We start from the raw sequence: 23,815 nt of genomic DNA on the forward strand, positions 1-23,815 counted from the left end.
TTATATGCACAGTCAGTTTAAAGTTATTTTGCACATGCGTCCAATAATATATTAACACATCATGTATGGTAATTAAAAACACATGATGTGTCACATTCATTAAATGATGTGGCAACACGTCATTGGATGTATGTGCAAAAAAAATTTACAACAACGGTGCATAACAATTAAACTCGTAAATTTAGTGTAGAGCTTATATCAACCACCCACTATATATATATATATATATATCTCGCACCAAGCTCAAGCTCAAGAGTGTTGATTAACTAAGCTAGGATCACAATCATAAGAGGAGTTAAGGTTACTCGATAAAAATTTCTTCCTTGAACCAAACTGAAACTGATCCTAAGGTATATATGCATCACTATTTCGTTCTTTCAACTTCACAAAATATGTTACATAAATGTAAGATTCCAAGGTATATATGCATCAATCAGATTCTACTTGGTTTGTAGCAAACTATATAATGTTTAAGTCAGTTTCATATAAAACATTGCTCTATCTGAACAAGATAATTGATTTCAATATACAAACTATAGACAAAAATTTTGAAAAGAAAAATGGGTATTTAGTATATACAACTTTCATTCCTCTCTTGGGATCCATCTCCTCCACCAAATGCTTTTCCTGTTTCTGCTGAGCTCATCCATACTCTCATTTATGGTTTTTATAATTTTCCTCTGTACTTTAAGAGCTGAAGCTATAGCATTTCTCTGTGCACCAGCCTTCTTCTTCGGTGAAATTTCCTGCAACACCAAATATGATCGATAAAAGATGACAACTATGACAAAAAAAGAGGTTTAAATATATTAAGATACATACTCTAAGTTCCTGAAGCTGAGCTTCAGTGAATCCACCATCCTTTTCTGTTCCTGATTTAGCCATAAGCTGAATAATCCACTTGGCAGCTTCGCTATAATCCTGCTGAGTTGCTCGAAAGAACTTAAGTCTCACATTTTGCATAATCGATAATGCCAACAAACCTTCTTTGTCAAAGTAAGGATGAGCTAATGCTGCTTTTGCACTCAGCCTTTGCCTTGCTTTGTATCGAACCATTGATGTCAGAAGTTCCCATCCTATTCCACCATCCAAATCCAAGAGCTCAAAGCCCCTCCTAAGTTCAGCACTGCTTCGAGGCTCTACAGTTTTCCTCCATGCAACCAAGTCATAGTCACACCGCTTTAATTGACGGTTGAATTGTATGAGGCTATTATCAGTGCGTAAATTAGGAAATGCCTATATGAAAATGTTTAAAATTGTGAGCAATATAGAATAGAATACCAGTTTGATCATATTGTTGATTAGATCATTCCTTGCCATTGTTTGAAAGATTCACCTGATTAGAACTTCGATCCAGAAATATAGAAAACTATTCTACAAAAATATATATGTACAGTCTTTTCTTTGTCAATGAGGTGATTATATTGTTAATTTAAGTCACAATCTTATGATATTTATTGCAGAAAATGACTGATATATTCAAATAACAGCAACAGAAGATAATAATCAGTTTCTTCATTATTTGATACTCACCATTTGGAGAAATATCAGACCAGTACTGTAGATATCAAATCTGTCAGGAAGATTCAGCTGTTTGAAACACCAAAAACATCATAAGCAACATAGGACAACAATATTAGACGATAAAGAAAGTTATATATGTGCTATTATTAATCACGGATGGTTTGAATGAAAAGTTTAACCTGCCATAAGACTGGAGAGAGTGCAGTTGCAACAGGAGCTGAGGGTGCAGATGGAGTTTGTGTGCTCATAATGTACTGCTCTGGCGCAGCATATCTGAAATGGAACAATTTGTGCACAATCTGAATTGTCTATGGTTGGATCTCATGCATCAAATAACACATTTTCTATTTTGAGTCATCAAAGAACCCATTAATCTGTCAGAATACATCTCTTAATAGACTAATCTGCTCTGGTAAAAATCATATATATCTCAAATAAAGGCAAAACCATAGATCGGTATTTTATGACCACGACTTCATCTGACAATTTTGAAAATAAATAAATAAAAATTAATAGTGTCCATTGATGTATTAATTATGAACATGAAAACAGAAACTTTAAGCAGTAGAGTAAGTATGAAGTAAATTGAAGATACCTTGGATCCAAAAGAAACTCCTTAGGGATGTAGTTGATCCCAACTCGCAGGTCTGTAGCAGCTCCAAGATCAATTATTTTGAATGTGCGAGACCCTAACACCATGGTTCATAAAGAAATTAAAGCCTAACTTGTTTTAAGAATGTTTTGTAATTTGAAAAAGTTATGCAATCTTTAGACTATTTTACCTTCAGAGAAAATAATGTTCTGTGGCTTAATATCCCGATGCACAATACCAGTTGAGTGAAGACCGTCTAATGCAAACAAAAGTTGCCTTATGATTGTTTGAATAATTCTATTTTCTCTTTCCAATCCCTTTGGCAAATCTTGTACCTCACCAAGAAGCAATGTTTCGACCTGAAATTTTTGGCACCATCATCGGGGCTGATACTGGATACCTTTAGCGATCATGATTTACCAACGAAGTGTAAAATTTACAAAGAACGTTTTTTAAAGAAATATTTAAATAGAATTTAAACATGAAATAAGTGTTTCAAAAGCATAGTGAAGAGTATTTTAAACATATGAACCTTCTAACTTTCCCATACCAGAAAAAAGTATATAGTTTCTCATGTGTAGAACAACTGATATATCACATAACCTTCACTATAAAATTTAAGGCTAAAATAATGACATTATGAACATATCGAGTGCATTCATGTTGATTAAAGAGACTACCAACATTGTACGGAAAATCTCTACTCTGTAATAGATCAGCTAAGGTGGCATCCCCTTCGAACCGCCATATAAGCCAATATTCAGGAGTCTTCTTTGTAGACCTCTACAAATAGTACGTAAGAACATTAGTATTTGTCATGATAACCAAAACTAAAATGTTAAATGATGTGACTGCGTACGCCTTCTTCAATTGCCATATACAAGTAAGAAAGCAATACCGAAAAAATGTTACCTCAAGAAAACCATAAACAAAATCTGCACAGCTGTTTGCACAAGCTCTTCGTACTCGTTCATTCATCCAAATTTCTACGGCACCATATTCAGTCGCTTTCTTCAAGACTAAGTCACCTTCCTTCCAGTGAGAACCAAAAGTACCATAAGTCATAATTATACAATTCAAACGACCAGCTGAAATCTCATAAGCATGCATGTCATACCAACAAGTTGGTTCTTCATTTGTTTTCAAAAAATCATGAGAAGCTACAAATTCAAAACTTCAAATGTGCAAACAATACATATACCAAAAATTTCAATTATGTGTGTGAACTATGTTAACCATTTCAAAAGTTGTTGAACTTTATTGTCCCGAATTAATGTTCAAGTAACATTTATGCATATAATAGAACTTATACTCCATTCCAAATAGCTTATATCAAGACTTTACCATATCAACATTATTATACATCTCAGAATGATTGGAAAGAAACCAAAACCATAATAATAATACCTTTGAAGAAGGCTTGTTAGCTAGTGAGACTCTATAAACAACTCCAAATGATCCCTCTCCGAGCTTCTTCCCTAGAACAAAATCATCCTGCCATAAAAACCACTCTCAGTAATAAAATACTATTCAGGAAATACTATTTCACAAAAAATTGCAATAAAATAAAGAGTAAACCTTCGATTTGGTCCCAATATTATCACTCTTTCCTATTTGGTCCTGAACTATTGAAATCTATCAAATGTGTCTAAACTACCATTCTATCCCGACTGATGGACTAAATTGATAACTTGAGAATAATTAGGGATTATTTATTCTATTTCTGTAGTTTATCAAACAAATAAAAGATAAGAGAGAGTGATAGTTTAAGTATTAAATTGAAGATTGAATAAACCATAAATTTAGTCCTTAAAAGTATCACTGTCTCTCTCTAATTTAGTCCCTAAAGTATATAAATATAATAAGTAGTCTCTAAACTATATGGAAATCGTCAATTTAGTCCCTAAAGCATATAAAAATCCGTCAATTTTGTCCCTCAAATCTTAATACCAAGAATTAAATTGACGGATTTTATAAGGACTACTTATTATGTATATTTTTGTAATATAGGGACTAAGGGTTTGTTTGTATTGATTTATTTGAGCTTATCTACTAACATAAGTTTGTGAGACTATTTGGGGGAGCTTATTAAAACAACTTATGCCAATTTTCATAAAAATATTTCAACTTATTTTTCATACGTTCTTCAATACAACTTTTGAAAACAGCTCATAGCATATATAAAAACAATTCATTTTTATTTTATCTTTTGCTATAAAAATAGCTTACGTAAGCTTATACAAAAACGCTTATTATTATAAGCGCTTGAGCTATAAGCTGCAAATAAGTTGTTTATCCACACAGATCCTAAATTGAAGTGAAAGTGATAGTTTAGGGACTAAGGACCTGTTTGGATTGACTTATTTGAGCTTATCTAATGGACTAAATTTTGTGAGACTCTTTGGCAGAACTTATAAAAACAGCTTATGACATTTTTCAAAGCTTTTATAGCATATACAAAAACAATTTAATTTTATTTGATGCTTTAGAAATAGCTTATGAAACCTTATACCTAAGCACTTATGATGATAAACATTAGTGCAGCTATAAGCCTTAAATAAGTTGTTTATCCAAACAGAGCCTAAATTGACGGTTTATTGTTGAAAATTTAACAAACCTTTCTAAAAGTAGGTCTGAACAATCTTTCAACAAAAGCAAGAACAAACATATCAAAAAAACCAGGAGCAACACCAGGTGTAGCCCAAAGATAAGAAAGAGCACCAAAAGCCAAAACAACACCAGGGATAGTAACTGTCAAACCACTAGGTCTAGGAAGAGTGCTTCTATAAATCATGTCTCCACACTCCATCACTGTGCATGGAAGTCCAACACCAACACCAACAAAAAGGTTATGAACTGAATGAAGCCATTCACCACCATGAAAAGCTTTTGGGGTGAATCTTGCAGTGAATGATGGTGGTGATGATTCATTGTTTGAAGGTTTGAATCTAAGTCTTTGGCCAAGAAAGAGAGATTTTTGGTTGTGGGGATGATGGAGGTTTGTGACCCCAATTCCTCTGGTTGCAACAGTGGCCATATCAAGTTGGTTTTGGTTTGTGGGATAAAATGCTTCACCACTTCACCTCATATCAATCTACTTCAATTCTACACCACAAATCTACTTTTTCTTTTTATTTTATTTTTTAAATTTTTTTCTTTTCCTAGATGAAAACACTTTAAAATATGATGTAATAATATCCTTAAACTAATTTTTATTGTGAAAATGAAATATTTTAAATTTTTTATGTGTCAAGCCTTTGATTCGTCTTCCTTCAAAGTCGACATGTGATCTAACCACTAAGAATTTTAATCGAGTGTCTTGACTAAGTCGATCATCGGTCTGAGTTTAAAACTATAATCTAATTTACGGTAAAACATTCAAAAGGAAAATATATTTTCACATTCAATTAATTTTTTCGGAATTTATATTTTAATCAAGGCTTAAATGCACTTTTGGTCCCCCTATTTTCAAAAAAATGAAGTTTTGGTCCCCCTATTTTAAAAACCAACTTTTTAGTCCCCCTATTTTCATTTTTTTTGAGTTTTGATCCCCCATCCTATTTTGGGGTTAATTTTGTTGATGTGGCCTTGTAACTAATGATGAGGCAACATTCATGTGGACAAATTTAATATCCATGTCATTATTATATATTTTTAAATTCAATAAAACTTTATTTATAAAATATTTTAATTGTTAGAATTATATATTCAACTAAAATAATAATTGTTAAATTTTATAAAATATGAAATTTGAAACCCTAATTATCAAACCTTCAACTACTAGAATTTTATTCACCGTCGGAGAGAATCCTTCCTTATGGATTTCACTAATTCTATGGTTTCCGTTCAAACTCAACAATTTTTGGATTTTTAAAAACGAAAAGAAATTAGAGATGATTTTGTGTTTCAATAGAAATTACTCATACTCTTTAAACTATCTATGACTTTGGATGAGTTTGAATGAAAACCCAAAAATTGTTTTAAGTTTGAAGTTTAATTCTAGATTGATTTTATATAAAGTTGGATGATGGTGAAAGTTGAAGGTTCTTGAAACACAAAACTTGCTTTCAATATGCAATTGTTTGATATGAATCAAAGAGGATCATGTCCATGTTGTGATTGTTTGTTTTTTCTTAGGTTTAATAAATTAGAGGTTGTGAATTTTTGGATTTTTTATTTTAATGAACTTTCTTAGGTTTAATTAAATTATTTTATAAAATAAGTTTTATTGAATTAAAAACAAATAATGACATGGATATTAAATTTGTCCACGTGGACGCTGATATGCATTAGTGACAATGCCACATCAACAAAATTAGCCTTAAAATGGAATGGGGGATCAAAACTCAAAAAAAATTAAAATTGGGGGACTAAAAAGTTGGTTTTTAAAATAGGGGGACCAAAACTTCATTTTTTTGAAAATAGGGGGATCAAAAGTGCATTTAAGCCTTTAATCAATTTTGTGTTTCTTTATCAAAATAAAAATCACAATTTTTAAAAATATAATCTTTACGTGGTTAATCTTTCAACGGTTCAAAATTGTAGTTAATCTTGTAGTTGGTTTTTTATTTTTTATTTTAATTCAAATTGATTTTTTATTTTTTATTTTAAATCAAACAAACTTAGTACATTTCATTAACTAGTAAACATTCAATACATAAGAGAATAATCTCAAATTTATGGAAACTAACCCAGGAATTGGCCACCCGAGCAAGAATATGGGTAACCATATTTGCTTATCTCCTAATAAATTTCACTTCAAAATTTACACACGATAATATAATTTGGATAATGTCAGCAACAATTAAACTAAATTTCGAGCTATCACTATGCGTGGTTCGAATAACTTCGATTAACACTTGTGAGTCGCTTTTCAAATTGGACCCTATCTAAACCTCTATGATTGGCTTCCTTCATGGCCAGAAGGAGTGTACATGCTTCGCCTTCCACTGTTGACAGGGTGGCATGTTGTATCTGCGTGAAGCCAGCCACAAAACTACCAACATGATCCCGAAACACAAGCTCTCATCGTTGTTACTCTGGCAGTGCTAGGTGAGGATCCGAGCTATTACAAAAAATGCATCTTTTTTGGGTACAACATCGGGATTGTCTACTAAATACATAGAAAAGGGGCTCGAGTTGTTACATAGTGAAGGAAACACCCCTAATATCATCAGCGAACACTTGTATCAAGTCAGTATGCAAGCACCCCATATTGCAAACTTATCTACGCATTTGTTTGCTTCCGAGTAAATATGGTGAATTTTAACACTCCAATCTAATCTCAAGAGGCTACGAATTTTTTCGATGAGACACAAATTATATGTATTTTCATGACCAATCTGGTTAATGATGCTTATTATAATTTAAGTCCATTTACACTTCCAATCTATCGTACCCCATGTTCTCGCCACAATTAAACCTCCCAACAAACTCACATTATTAGAATAAGAATTAAATATATTTTTGGTTCCTATAAAATTACTAAATTTTCGTCATTACAAAAATTTCATTCAAGCACTTTTAGTCCATGTTATTTTTCAAAATTTTAAAAATTATTTAATTATCTTTAAACTTTAAAATCTTTGAATAATGTTTTTTTCATGCATGTTTAGAATACTACAAAAGTTTCTTTACAAAAGTTTAGAATGTTTTTAAAATGAGAAGAATTAAAAATCAAATTTCAAACTTTTTTTTTAAAGAATTTTTATAATAATCTTAACATGTCTGCAAAACAATCATTCAAAAATACACATTTATTTAAAATCTTAGATTAAAAATTCATGAATAATAATTTGATAGAGAGAAAAATATGCTACTTTATTTTATACGGATCAAAAATAAAATTTTATAATTTTACAGGAGTTGAGATCCTCTCCATTTCTTATGTTTTCCATTTCTTCCATTACCAAAGTTTTTAAATATTTTGGGGTGTATAAATGACATTTGGACCCACTTGATGTCACATTTTTGCATTTATATTCCCAAAACTATATAATAATGGAGGAAATGGAAATAATTGGAAATGGAGAGGATCCTAACTCATTTTACAGAGACCAAAAAATATTTTTAAATACAAAAAAAACATTTTTAGATAATTAAATAAAATAAAAAAAAAGATAATTATTACTACCGCAATTTTTAGATAAGTCCACCGTCATTCACATGTCCAAGTACTACAAGCTATAAAAACGTCCAAAGCTTCCAGCTAAGCACAGTAAAGAGGAGACTAGACTTGAAAATGAAATCTCAAATGAAACTCATTTACTATTCCTTCCTTCTTTCTTCTTCTCCTCGTCTCACGGCAGCAGCAGTACCCACCACATACTGACAAACCATAAACACCGCATCCCATCTTCCTTCCTTCCCCGTGAATTCTTCCTTTCCATATTTTATTATTATTATTATTATTATTATTATTAGGGTCATGTTAACATGTGCATAGATGGCACATGTTAAGCTACCTAAAAAGGAAATATAGCATTTAATGATACAAAATATTTAATGTTTAAAGAGTTGAATTTACAAACTTAGCATTTAATGTTTACCACATTTATCTTCTTAACATGTGCCTTTGGTGCACATGTTAACATTCTCCTTATTATTATTACGTTACTCACTTCTCACTTTCTCTTAGAACTCCCGCAGACACGAGAGATTAGTCTCTGCAGTTGCTCGGATACCGGAGTTACACCAAAAATTTGTCCCTGTTCTGTTCCCCACTCACTTAACCTTCATCTCTCCTCCCACACACTCTCAACAATCCAACTAAACTCACTCACACATAAACAATGCCTTTCCCCCTCTTTCTCTTTCTATTTCTCTTCTTCATTTTCACCACCGTTTCCACCGCTCTACCCTACGGTAACCAATCACATGCTTCTCTTCTCTAAGCCTCTAACTAACTAACTAACTTAGACACTTTCTCTCTCTTAATCTTAATCTCATTATCATTAATCACTTTCTCTTTGTGTCTCGCAGGTATTTCTTACCATATTGACTGTGGTAGTCCAACAAACACCACCGACTCATTCAACACAACATGGCTCTCCGACCGTTTCTTCACCGGCGGAACAACCGGAATCGTCTCCGAGCCACTCCGTTTCCACCACCAACACGAAAAAACTCTCCGTCTCTTCCCAATCTCATCCGGCAAGAAGAATTGCTACTCCATCCCTTCACTCTCCTCTTCACGCTACCTAATTCGTACCTTCGTCGTCTACGATAACTACGACGGAAAATCTCATCCTCCTTCATTTGATGTTTCCGTTAGTGGCACCGTTGTATTCTCCTGGCGTTCTCCTTGGCCTCAATCTCTTTCCCGTAACGGAGCTTATTCTGACTTATTCGCTTCGTTTCAAGATGAAGCCCTAATTTGTTTCTACAGCTTCGCCACTGATCCTCCGGTGATTTCTTCGCTTGAGCTTTTCGCCGTCGATCCAGCTTCCTATGATTCTGCTTCCATTGCTAACAATGATACTATACTTGTTAACTATGGGAGACTCTCTTGTGGTTCGAATCAGTGGGGTCCGGGTTTCACCAACGATGATGACCGGTTCGGAAGGTCATGGCAGTCGGATTCCGATTACCGAACCGGTCGGAACAAGGTAGTTCCGGTATCCACGAGGAGTAGCATTGCAGGAACTGATCAGAAGCCGAATTACTTTCCGACGAAGCTGTACCAGACTGCGGCAACTACGGCAGAGACTGCGGAGGAAGGTGGTGGTGTTTTGGAGTATGAATTGAGCGTGGATGCTAAGCTGGATTACCTTGTGTGGTTGCATTTTGCGGAGATTGAGGATAAAGTGAGGAAAGCTGGAGAGAGGGTGTTTGATGTGTTCATCAATGGAGATAATTTGACACGAGTTGATATTTACAAGCAAGTGGGAAATTTAGCTGCGTTTACTTGGCATCATATGGTGAAGAATTTGAGTAGTAGCGTGTTGAGTGTGAAGCTTGTTGGGGTTGTTGGTGCACCAATCATTTGTGGAATTGAGAATTATGCTTTGGTTCCTGATGATCCTTCTACTGTTCCTCAACAAGGTGTGTGTCTGTGTGATCTTTGTTGATTATATTTGGAAAGGAATGTTTTTTTTAATGCAAATTTGGAAACTTTGTTGCATAAAATTATTCTGATATTTGATTGCTTCTTTTAGTAACTTGTTAATAATGGTGTTTGTGAATCGATGTAATCTATTGTGTGTTAATGGAAACTTGGTTAGGGAATTATGGTTATGATTTTTTGTAAATATGGTTGTTATCTATCAATTGTGTGATTTTTAAGGTTTATTTAGGTAACAATTTCTATTTTATTTAATGATGTGAATGCTGGGAAAGGAAAGACATGGTCAAGATTTTGTTGAAAGTGAAGAGTAACCCACACAAGAGTTGTGGCAAGTGAAGGTTTTTTCTAAAAAAGAATTTAATTTTTTGGGTGCAGTGGTTGCCATGAAAGCGCTGAAAGATTCACTTCGGGTTCCTGAAAGAATGGGTTGGAATGGTGATCCGTGTGCTCCTACTAATTGGGATGCTTGGGAGGGAGTTACCTGCCGTATGAGTAAGGATAATTCTGCTCTTGTCATTAGTCAAATGTAAGTATTCTTTTGCATTCTCTTAAATTATGCAATTGAGTTTTTGATTGGTTTTATGAAAGATAATTATTAGTGATACGTGTGCAAGGAATCTCACTTAAAAGTCTCTTAATAATTGACTTGCTAAACTTTATGTATAAGTTTTCATGGTGGGGTAGGATCTATGTTCTAAATTTACATATGGTGGGTAAATGTAAAAGACTTGTTTTGTGATATCCTGTCGTTATAGCAATGTATGAGAAAGGTTTCTTATTCTTTTTTGTACAAAACTACAAATATCATTTTCCTATTCCGCAACCACCTTTGGGGCTTATCAGCACTCTTTTTCCAAAAAGCTTTGGCCTTTGGTAGGTAGTGAACATGTGTTTATTTCCAATTCCACAAATGCATATTTGAATTTCTGAACCTAAATAAATAAAAAAGGTGGAAGTTGCAGTTTTTTTTTTCTTGTTCAGACAACATTTTTTAATTTATTTTTATTTCAATTTTCATTCCAGAGATCTGGGCAGTCAAGGCTTGAAAGGGTTCATAAGTGAGCAGATTAGTCTTTTGTCAGACTTGGTAAGCCTGTAAGTATCAGTAGCTAAATGTTTACATATGCTACTAATCTTTCTCATCATGTGGCTTAGATGTTTTAAGGTTAACACGTACTAATATGTGGTTGTATATTTACTGGCCCATGTCTATCAATTTTCCCCTTGATTTGAATTGCCATATGTTTTTATGTTCTAGCTCATAATCTGCTGTTATTATTTTATGAACAAAGGTTGTCAAACTCTAGGATATTCATAGAACTTTCATAAGCTCATAAGAGTTTACCTAATACAAAAATGATATTTAAAATGGTGGTTGTCCGGAAAATATTTTCCGTATTAAAGAACAACACCGTAGTCCTTATCCTCTCACTTGCTCAGGCACATGAACCTTCTTACAGCAAGTGAAAATATAACAGAAGCATCAGAATTGAAAGAACACACAAACAGAACTTACTAAGACATTCTGTAGTTGGGACAAAAAACAATTCGAAACTCAATAGTGGGAAAGATACACAAACAACATAACATTGCTCAATTGTTTTGATTATCATCCCAATGTGTTTTGTTTGTGCTCCAGTCTAGTACTGATCATAATTCAATGAAGTTTTTTTTTTTTTTTAAAAACTTTGTATCCGGCCCTATGATCGACTAATTCAATAAAGATTATCCAGTCAGCATCTGTTTTCCTAGACAAACTTAAGCCACATTTATTTTGGTATCTATTATCTGGTAATTTCTCTTTCAATTTCACAGGAACTTGAGTTCTAATTCCTTGGTGGGTGAAGTACCGTCTGGCCTAGGTCAAAAATCCTTAATGCACTTGTAAGTTCAGGGTTCTCTTAGATGATATGCAAAAGGCTTCACAAACCTAAATTGACTGTTGTCCTATATTTGAATACTTAAGTTAAAATGACAATTATGTTTTCTTAAGTGGTATATGCCACGACATCAGTCCTCCATATACTAAAATTTTCATATTGTCTTTGGTTGATAATTAAATACCATTTCATTCTTTAGAAATCAATTTTATGTCATTTTAAGGCACAATTTTATGGCATATGTTGAAATTGAATTATCTATTTGATTTTTTATTCATTTATAAATGGAAGACCAAAATGGATATATAATTGAATATAATATATCCACATTCTGAATGTTTTTCTTGCATATCTAAATTATGGAGCCGGGCAAAAGTATAATTTGTGAAAATACTGTGATGTAATTTATTTGATATTTTACGTGTTTCATTTGTAATTTAAATTGTAGGGACTTGTCCAACAACCAGTTAACTGGCTCGATTCCAGATAGTATAGCTTCTTCAAGTTTGCAGCTTGTGTAAGTACCAACTGCATTGTATTATTAAGGGTTTAGTTAAAATGTGACCTTAGAGTTAAGACACGGATTAATGAATATAAAGCAGAAACTATTACATGAAAAGTTAAAGCATTTAATACTTCTTTTTAATTAACTAAGGCATGTAATAATTGCCATTTTAATTTCTTAGGATATATGTTGACAAAAGCCTTATATTTCTCACAACTGTCTGTTTCTTGATATAACGAATTGTGAAACTAAATTTTTGAGAGATCGACTCTTAGCTTCCAAAATTATATTTATAAGTTATAATTTTGACAAATTATACAAAACTGGATTCCATAGTTTAAGACATTGAATTAGAACAGTTTCCTAATATAAGATATGAACAACTAATAAAAACAATATTATGCTTCTTGGTACTTGCTTTTGCAAATGATAATGTTACCCCCAACAAGAACACAATGTTATGTATTTGATTGTCTATTATGTGGAAGCAATAATATCAGTATCTAATTCTCATAATCTAATGCTCTTTTAAGAGCTCCTTCAATGTTTCTCAAGATCAAAACTACCGCATCCCACTTATAGGACATGACAAATCTTTCCATGGTAAAATATTTCGGCTTTCCTTCTATTCTCTATTATCTCCCTTTGTTTGAATCTGACTGCCCTTGATTTAGCTTAAGTTTGACATCTGGATCTAAAGGAGTATCAAGTATCAACAAGTTTACAATTTAATGTCCTAGTGTCATAATTTGTGAGGCAAATAGATTAATTTACCTACCAATTGCTTATTTTATTTTTGGGTAAATAGGGTTTTACCCCCTGCAAAATAAGCCAATTTTGCATTACCCTCTGCAAAAAAAAAACTTGGGATTACCCCCTGCAATATGAAGATTCTCTCTTTTTACCCCCTGCTTGACAACTTGGCATAGAATCTTTATTTTTTATGAGGTGGCATGCATATGTGGCATTTATTTCATTTTTATTTTTTTAATTTGCACATGTCATTTTTATTATTAAATGAATTGGTGACAAAAATTTTAAAAATTCCACTTAATTAGTTTTTAAAAAAATAAAAAATATTGTGTCAAAAAAAAAATATTAAAAATAAAATATGTTAATTCAAAAAGATATGTTAATCCATTGTTTCTAACAAAAAAAAAAACTCACAATCTTGTCCTGTAACATAACACAAATCTTTCTCCTTCTCATTCTTCTTCTCAAAACCCAAAATTATTTTTTCTCTAACACAAACTTAGAATCCCAGAATCCTTTTTCTAAAATAAAACCTAGAAATCCGCCGAATCACTCCGCCGAATTCGTCGAAACAAATGATTGATGAAGAACAAAGGCAGGAACTAGGAACCGGATTTCCTATAAAGGCAGAAACTGGGTTTTTGAATTTATGGGTTAGGGATTGAATTGATGGGATGAAGAATTGGGAAGAAGAATTATGTTTTTGGGTTAGGAAGAAATTGGGTTGTTGCAAAGGGATGAAGAATAGAAGAACAAAAGAAATTTATGATTATGTTTCTGGGTTTACCGAGATTGATTTTTGGAAGAAAAAAAATTGGGTTCTTTTTGGATTGTTGTTCTTGGTGGTGTTGATGATTTTGTTGATGTTGTTGTTGTTCTTGGTGGTGTTGATGTTGTTGTTCTTGTTGAATGATGAAAGTTATTGTGGTAGGGATGAAGGGGAAATTAGAAAAGAATTTATTATTATTTTTTTAATTTTTAGTTTATTTAATAATAAAAATGACATGTGCAAATTAAAAAAAAATTTAAATGCCACATATGCATGCCACCTCATAAAAAATAAAGATTCTATGCCAAGTTGTCAAACAGGGGGTAAAAAGAGAGAATCTTAATATTGCAGGGGGTAATCCCAAGTTTTTTTTTTTGCAGGGGGTAATGCAAAATTGGCTTATTTTGCAGGGGGGTAAAACCCTATTTACCCTTTATTTTTTTGTAAACCAAGGTATCCTCCGCGCGCAAGTGCAGAGACTAATCTCTTGGGTGGCCCTGTTTTTTTTCCTTCCCAAAAATACAACCCAAAACAAAACGTTCGATTCTGCGGGAAGTAGCTTGGTCAATGGTCATAATGCTTCGAGTTATGGGACCCAGGGGAATTTATTTTTCTGTGGTGCATTCTTTTGATCTTGAGGACAAGGTGAATTTCATTGGAGGCGGTATTGATAGGCATATGAAAAAGTGCAGTGAGTATAGAAGTGAAATGATTAGAAGGGAGATGGGAAATTATGTAAAAGAAATATGGACAGGTTGCACTTTAGGGTTATTGGAGGGTAGGAAAGGAGGTGAGGTGGTTATAACTTAAAGAAAGTTATTGAGGATGTGGGGAGGATGATAAGTGTGTAGTGGGCAATTGTAGGGACTGGGTATTAAGAGCCTGATCCCATCAATTGGAAAGGAAATTCATCTCCACCCATTGCCATTTACTCCCTTCATCCTATAATATGCGTTGCTTGAGGTTTTTTCACATAGATTAAGAAAAACAATAAATGAATAAATTTGTGTATGAGAATGAACCCCGAGTATGTCATTAATTCCATTTCCCTCAGTTTTACTTTATTATTCTGTCTCTATTTCTATTTAAAACATAGACCATTCTATTTTTCTTGGTCCCTTTAAGTGTACCGACACTATAGAAATGGATTGGTAGGTAACACATAAACTCTAGCAAGTCTGAGCAGGCGTTCCTTTTATCCTTACAATTTTTGCTTATTTTGTTCTGTTTTCTTAATACATTTTGTCATGTCAGGCTATTGAACGGTAACTTATTAGAAGGACAAGTGCCAGATGAACTCTATTCGATTGGTGTGCACGGTGGAGCTATTGAGTATGTCACTTTAATCTGATAGTTTTACTATGCCTGCTTCTGTGTAATGTGTTCTGGTTGAAATATTTGATGACTTACCTTCGGTATGCTTGATGGATTCTGTATGTTTTTCTCATGTTTGTGTGATATTGTCTGTTGGCGTGCACTTATCTTAAATAAGCTGCTAGCGGTATGTTAGATTTTTGGCGCATGGTATCATATGTCATCAGCATTTAATGATAAACATCGCCTCAATGTTAGATTTTACACAAAGATCCTTCTATCTTCTTCTGTTATCAGTTGTTTCTTCAGCTCTGTACTACAATTTTTGGCGTAATGATAATCAAGTTGCTTTATTATTATATGTTGCATGATTTGAAAAATCTTTGACATTAATACACCTTCAATCTGACAAAGCAGTAGTTGTGAACAACATTTTATACAGTGACCAAATAAATGATTATCATAGCAAACCTGTTAGTTTTACACTGGGGAATTGTTGATCAGTACCAGTTGCTACATATGTTCCTAGGGTTGTTTTATTTTATGCATCAAAGTAGTATGTCACCAAAGTACCGGGTTATGATATATTATGGCGCAATTAAATTAATTATGTATTTCAATGAGAAATATTCTCTTTGCGGTCTTCAATTTGTTGTGTTTTTGTTTGCAGTCTCTCTGCCAACAAAGGTTTGTGCGGTGTACCGTCTCTGCCAGCTTGTCCTATGTTTTGGAAGAATGGTAGATTATCCACCGAGGGAAAAATTGCAATCGGCATGTCAAGTCTCTTTGTTTTCTGTTTGATACTACTGGGGATCTATATCTATATCAGGAGGAGAAGGAATGATTATGACTTTGCGCTGCCTCATGAATTAACAGGTAATTATGATTTCAAGATGATTAATGTGGATATGGAAAATAATTTTTTGAATTTATGGGCTGGAATACAATCTATTCAAAGAATTACACAAATATAAGATCATATTTACAACATCAGTGGTTGAGCTTCACATAATTTTGTGAAAGAGCCAAAACAAATTAAAATATGTATGAACATAATAAACTATTTATATACAACATTTTATGGAATCAAAATTGGTCAATTGGTTAGCATCCATGTTTTGTAGGAAGAAAAACGCGGTTTGATTTCCTTATTCCTCGTTCAAAACATAGCTTGCCCCTGCGGTGTGGTGTAAATTTTTAAAGTATGTCACAGTATACTATATATATATTTGGAGATTGTGGCCTGCTCTAGTCCCCATTAAGATCCGCTGCTGACAACACTCCCTGTCAAGCTAGTGAATGAATTCCTAACTTGCAAATAATTGTTGAATCTTTTGGTTGATAAGTCACATTTACGAGCTGATGCCCAGAAGGAATGTAAGTTGTAGTTATCATCTATACTACCCAGCCTCTTTTTGTTGAAGTCTCGATCTATCTCAATGTATTTTGACTGGTCATGTTGAACAGAATTTTTAGCATACATATAGTCGAACAGAAAGGCGTGACTTAAAAGCTTTTATTCTATCTATAAATTTAGTTTACCAAATATTCCCTCTTTATTCTTCCTCAAATATTATATCATTTACTAAATGCGTGCGTTAAGGCACTGGCTCTTGGATGAGGTTGGTATATGATTTCACATGAAATAGAGATATGGCAAAGTTAGTATTTATAATGTTTCAACAAGCTTTTGAGATTGAGTTTTGTCTAAAACCAAATTCTATCATGGATTTAAAAACCTAATGAGAAACCCAAATTCATCTTTATGAGGCAGATCCACTGTCTACTTTCCTCTGGTTTTGTCTTTTTCAACACGGTATCAAATATCAATGTCTCATATGTTATGGGACAATCTGCATTTGTCTATGCTCAAGTTTTCTAATCCTGGACTCAAAGGGGTGTGCCTTTCCAGTTACGTCTTTCTTATCATTGGTCTCTGGAGAAGCCTATTGATTTGTTGTTGGCCAATCATGCATTGACTAGAGATATAGTCAAATTAGTTCTTAGAAGGCTTGGGTTAATTAATAAGTATATTTGTTAACAAGATGAAAGGATAAGGACTCTAAATTGACATGCTGTAATCCTGTAATTTTAGGGAAATCTCGTGACAAATGAGACGAAATAATTTGGACTGAGGGAAATGGAGATATAATACAGAAATGTTTTATTTATATAGAATTAAATATCTTCTTTTCATGTTTTAATCCCTCTATTATCTGTTGACCTTTTTATTGCTTCATTTGCAGCATTAGCAGCCAAGAGAAACCGATATCAGAGGCAAAAATCCTTGATGGTTCTTGAGATGGAGAGTCAACACGCTAAGGGACTACCTTCACCTTCAGCCACACAATAACCTTATATTCTTCAATAGAAATGAAGTATTAAATTGTCATAGTTTTCTGCTAAACATATACTAACCCAGCTTAGAGAAAGGATTTCAATTGTTTCTGCGCCAATGCCAGGCCACGATGTGACAACATTACAACTTTAGGAGGAACATCGCTCTCGGGCCCTGTCATTCTCGTACAACTTTGTCTTGTCAAGAATTCTGGATGCCACTTATTGCCGCGCATGTTCTGTCTGTGTCTTGACCCATCAAACAAAATCACTAGACGCAGCTTTTGTTGAATGTGATGCCAACAATCCTTCAATATATGAAATTTAGAGCCACAATTCAGTCGGTGTATATATTTTTCTTTACACATCGGCTCTTTTGTATGACTATTTTAACTGTACTGATTTATATAGCTACTGAGAAGTGATTGGACCTTATTGTATTGCTTTTACACCTCGTGACATAAACTTTCCATGCTTCAAGATAATGCTCCACATGCAAATAGTTCTAGGGTTTTTCTTGTTTTGAAATTTTTATATTGTTGTTTATATTACGAAATGTACTATGCATTGGATTGACTTCTATAGTGATGTTTTGAGAGGTCCAATGTTTAATTTTCGCTATTGCCTTGAATTGGAGCATCATCTCTTCATCTTAAATTTATAACCGAGGGAAGGTGTGCGTGTCATTCTCACTTTGCTAATTTTGTCAAATTTTCTTGTATCAAAGATCTACTACTGGATCTTGACTTTTTTTTTACAGTGATCTTGACTTTTCTTATTGCAGTCGTATTCAGTAAAATATAAACACGAGTACTTAATTACTACCTTCGTCACTAATTATAAGACCCTGTTTAACAAAAATAGTATATTCATTTATCTTGTTTTCACTGTATTTTTCTAATAATATATAAATATAAATATTAGCATATAAGATTTGTTCAATTTGTTTTGATGAGTATTTTTAAAATATTAAATTTTTACTAATACACAATTAAAGATATTAGTGATCAAAATTGTGTATTGTCGTAAGTGCAGTGGTCAAACAAAGTCTTATAATTATGAACGGAGAAGGATATGACTATTTTAATGGATGGATGAGTACTTAACTATATAATGAGACACAAGAGGAGTACTTAATTACTATATGATGACTATTAGCATTCCTCTGAGACACAATATTGTTTGTTGAAAACGTAATTAATATTGGTTACTTATGTCATTGGTGATGTAATGAGAGAGCAAACAAAATACAGTAACAACGACTATTTGAACAGACTTCCAAACTGCCAAATTATGTCCCAAGATGTTAACATGCATGCCTAAAATAAAGTTTGTATTTTGACCATTTATTTTGCTTATGACAACAACAGCCATCAAAATAGTTGAAGTTTAATTATTCGTTTTTTATTCATGGATTCAAATTTGCATGAGATTATCAAGAAATTGAAGTCTCTGATAAACTAATCACACTATTTTTTTTATATAATTAATTAGTAACTCATATACTCTAATACTGAATCAATCTCAAGTTGATTGTGAAATTGTAGAAATGGACAAAGTCGTTGACTGGTTGACCTCGATATCGATGGCCAGTTGTCCTCGAAAAGTCTCCTCTCCTAAAAATAAAATCATGCACAATTTTTTGTTGAATTATATAAATTGTTTATTCACGTTAATTTTATAATATAGTAATTGCAATTTGAATAATTTTACATAATTACATCATAGATGGCAACTATGTGGACGTTTGACTGCGAAATATGAATGTGTGCTATACTCTATAGTTTAGTATATGCATGTACAAGTATAAAACAAACAAACTATATCTGTAGTTTAGTGAATGCAATGGCTGTAGATTGAGTCAGATTTGCATCTAATATATCATCTAATACTATCTGATCGTACCTGATATCAGAATGTGACCGCATCCGGCGTTGCTCTGCTTCTGTCCTAATGAAGTGGAGGAGGATTGTGTACTTGCAGGTGTTTCGACGCTCAAGTTAGTAATTTGGGTGAAACAAGATTTTCGGAAGGTTAGAATGCGTACCTAACTCCCTTGCAGGAGTGGAGTATATATAGCCATCAACGTTGGGGCCAAGATCCTTGATGGTCATTAATGTCATCAAGTGGCTGCCGAAAAACTGCCGGAGAGGAATGATGAGCAGTTAATGCTCATCATTCCGGTGGTTGGTCATTACGGTATGCAAAAATACCATGACCGTTGACCAGAGATACTCTTCGTGGGCTGCTCCCAAGTTGAGCCTTGCTCGACGGCCCAAAGGGGGGATTTCCTCGTCTATTGGGCTTTAGGTCCAGTTCAGACTTTAGAACACTATTCATTAAAATAATTTATCTTTTTAGTTTTTTTCTTACAATTATTTTTCATTTTAGGCACCGTTCCATTTAAAAGATAAATAAATAATTTGCCATTTAAAAAATTGGCGATTTTTAAAATATAAAATTATTTTTAAAAAATAAAAATAATAAATTTTAATATTTAAATTTTAATAAAATTTTTAGACAGAAGTTAGGGAGAAGGTTGATAAAAGAAGGTTAATATTTAAAACTTATTATATCGTCTAATATTAAGCCAGACTCAAAGCGGATCGGACTTAAGCCATTTTTAACTTAATGTATTAACAATAAGGCTAAATTGCAGTTTTGGCCCCCATGTTTCATAATTATGCGATTTTGGCCCCCCACGTTTCAAATGTGCGATTTTGGCCCCCACGTTTCATAATTGTGCGATTTTGGCCCCCCACGTTTCAAATGTGCGATTTTGGTCTCCCACGTTTGCCCCCTTTTGCATTTCTTGGTCCCCGTTGACTATTTTGACCAAAAAATTGATGACACGGAATATTTTTTACACGTGTCTTAATTATATTGGCCAACCAAAATTTATTATTATTTTTTTAAAAAAAAAGGATAGGTCACGTGACTTTTTCAAGAACATTATTCTCCACCACAAATATTATGTTGATGCACTTGCTTCTACCAAATTCTCATTAATTGGTTTCAAGAATTGATTATGCTATATTGAAAAACCAGAATCTAAAAAATTGGTCTCATTAATTGGTTTAACAAAAAAATCATAATTCAAAATATTTCAAATTCAAAATATTCATTCATTATACAAAAGGACATTGCCTAATGCCTAATGACTTGTATGTTCTTGCCAAATCAAAATATTTAGTAAATTAAACATTACAAAATAGGTAAATACAGAAACATATAACTAAGATTTGTTTGTTGATTGTTGTGTGCCTACTGCATCTTCATTTTTCTTCTTCCTCCCCTTTTTGGCTCCTCCTTTTTTTGCATTTGAAGTAGTAGCATTCTGGCCTTGCACAGCTGCCTGACCAGTTTGAGCAGCATGTTTAGCACTTTGTGCACCAGTTTGTGCAGTAGAATTCACACCAGTTTGTGGAGTAGTATTCACACCAGTTTGTGAAGCATTTTTAGCACTTTGTAGTTTGTGCAGTAGTATTCACACCAGTTTGAGCAGTATTTTTAGCACTTTGGGCACCAGTTTGTGCAGTATAATTCACACCAGTTTGTGCTTCAGGGTGCTTGATAGATGTGTTTGACTACAAAAAATAAAACTCACAAATTAGTAATTGAACAAACATAACAAACTTATCAAATTTTATACAAACTTAAATTACCTTGTTTCCACCTATTGGTATAACTCTGTCAGCTGCTGTCTTTCCCTTGCAAGATCTTTTATTGTGTCCCACTCTTTTACATCTATTACATGTCACAGTTCCTATAACTTTCTTCATTCTTTTGGGATTTGGTTCATCATTATCCTTTTTTTTTTAAAAAAAATAAATAAATTTTGGTTGGCCAATACAATTAAGACACGTGTAAAAAATATTCCATGTCATCAATTTTTTGGTCAAAATAGTCAACGGGGACCAAGAAATGCAAAAGGGGGCAAACATGGGGGACCAAAATCGCACATTTGAAACGTGGGGGGCCAAAATCGCACAATTATGAAACGTGGGGGGCCAAAATCGCACATTTGAAACGTGAGGGGCCAAAATCGCACAATTATGAAACGTGGGGGGCCAAAACTGCAATTTAGCCTAACAATAATGTACATATGTAATTTTTCTCCATAATATGAACATTAACATTGCTAAAATGAGTGTCTTGCTGTTTGTGTTGTGACAGTCAATTGAAGATAGAAATAGATTCCTCCCTTTGATAAAGTCAAAGACAATGAGACCCTATTAGAATAAATCTGTGGATGAAAGTCTAAAACCATGGAAACTCTAAAACATGGCCATTGAAAAATAAGAAAGAGAATATCTATGATCTATCTATCTATTCTAGGTCCCTTATGAAGTTATTCATACATTTTCCTCCGTCTTTTTTGAAGAAAAACAGAGAAAATACTCTTGGAATCTGACATAGTCCTCTCAACCAGTTACAAGCCTCCAATTATATGATATTTTAGCCAAATTGGCCAAATGGTGACCAATTGGGTGCATTGATTATTACTTTATCAATGTATAAACTATAAAATAGTACCAAAAATGTTAACATGTGCCTTAAAAATTGATCTCTGATTTTATGAATATTTTTATAAAAAATAACTATTAAATTGTTAAATTAGTTCATATATTTAAGTATTTCTTATCAATTAAATATTTATGTTTTAAAAGATAAAAATCTTTCTATTTTACTTTTTTTAAAAAATATTAATAAATTCAAGAATCGTTTCTGTTACCTCAATTGATAGAAACATCTCATATTATAAGCAAGGGGTCCAAGTCGAACTTTGAACATTTAACTTTTTCATCTTAAAAGTGAAATTTCTAACCTTAAACTATAGTATCTAATAAGAAAATACTAATAAAGTCAAGAATATATTTAATAACAGATTATAAAGTCAAAAATCAATTTAATAGTTTATTCATTTATTAATCATTACCGGATGTTAAGTCTGATTAAACTTTCGCAACATAGTAAACTAAAATTTGAATTTCACTTTACATAAATATCTATAGCTAGTGGAATTTTTTTTATAAAAAGTTATAAGTATAAAAAAAATTACTAGTATTAATTTTGTCAACAAAAGCAACTCAGTTACTTGGGGAGGGACTACTTGATAGTTACATGAAGGGGTGACCCTATTATCACTTGGTAGCTGCTATGCTACTTGCCAAGCAAATCCAATTATATGCTTTCATGATGACTATGTGGGTGTATGGGACTTCCTATTGGTTGCTTTATAAACACAATGCATTATAACAGCTGTATGCTTTTGTTTCCATTGGTTTATTACTCCAATAGGAATGGAATAGAAATAGAACCTTCCTATGCTGGAAATATTGCATGGTATTAAAGCTTTCATTGGCCAATTTTCTATATCTCACTTAATTAGAAGTGTATTAGTTTCCGTAAAATTAATTCAGTTATTAGAGATATTATATTGTTCATGTATGTATTTCCAGTTGTCAAGCGGAAGAAGAGGGAGAAAAAATGGGCACAGTCCCACTAGTAGCCCGTGTTTTCGATCCGAAAGGAATGGAAAATGAAACTATGAAATGTCTTACTCCCTCCGTTCCAAAATGTAAGTCGTTTTGACCATATTACACAAATTAATAAATGTGATTAATGTTGTATGGAAAAGAGAAATTATGAGTTAGTTTACAAAATTGTCCTTCATTAGTGGTATGAGAAAGATAAATTGAAGAATTGAAACAAGAAACAGAAATAAATAGTTAAGGGTATAATAGAAATAGTAGCATTAAATGTTTCATTGGTAATGTAAAGTGACTTATAATTTGATACAATTTTTTTTTCTTAAAGTGACTTACATTGTGGAACGGAGGGAGTAGTAGAAATTTCAAGAGCACTTTAAACATGACTAAGATAGAATACACTTATTGTCCTCGAATTCATCCAATTTTTTCTTCTAAGTGTTTCCTTTTATAGTCCACCATTCCTTGATTTAACGAGTCTTTCACGGGATTTGAATGTCTAGGCCCAATAAGGTAGAACCCTGATATCCATATGCAGATCGTCCATACATGACACGTGGAGGTGAAACACGTGTGACCCTTAT

General features: G+C 33.0%; 2 protein-coding genes across 2 annotated transcripts; one reads left to right on the forward strand and one right to left on the reverse strand.

The window, feature by feature from the left end:
* Positions 1-464: 464 nt before the first annotated feature.
* Positions 465-5,264, reverse strand: LOC123911646 (serine/threonine-protein kinase STN7, chloroplastic). Its single transcript, XM_045963112.1, has 10 exons — positions 4,734-5,264; positions 3,524-3,610; positions 3,029-3,148; positions 2,801-2,899; positions 2,307-2,475; positions 2,120-2,213; positions 1,704-1,797; positions 1,534-1,590; positions 823-1,236; positions 465-746 (listed from the first exon to the last, which is right to left on the reverse strand). Exons 1-10 carry the CDS (start codon positions 5,151-5,153, stop codon positions 585-587), a joined length of 1,716 nt encoding a protein of 571 aa, XP_045819068.1. The 5' UTR covers positions 5,154-5,264; the 3' UTR covers positions 465-584.
* A 3,450-nt stretch (positions 5,265-8,714) lies between these two features.
* Positions 8,715-18,396, forward strand: LOC123911647 (receptor-like protein 4). Its single transcript, XM_045963113.1, has 9 exons — positions 8,715-8,980; positions 9,098-10,159; positions 10,557-10,707; positions 11,205-11,276; positions 11,997-12,065; positions 12,510-12,578; positions 15,343-15,420; positions 16,073-16,278; positions 17,649-18,396. Exons 1-9 carry the CDS (start codon positions 8,908-8,910, stop codon positions 17,753-17,755), a joined length of 1,887 nt encoding a protein of 628 aa, XP_045819069.1. The 5' UTR covers positions 8,715-8,907; the 3' UTR covers positions 17,756-18,396.
* The last annotated feature ends 5,419 nt before the right edge of the window (positions 18,397-23,815 follow it).

Source organism: Trifolium pratense, linkage group LG2 (assembly GCF_020283565.1).
Source record: "Trifolium pratense cultivar HEN17-A07 linkage group LG2, ARS_RC_1.1, whole genome shotgun sequence".
Taxonomy (NCBI): Eukaryota; Viridiplantae; Streptophyta; class Magnoliopsida; order Fabales; family Fabaceae; genus Trifolium; species Trifolium pratense.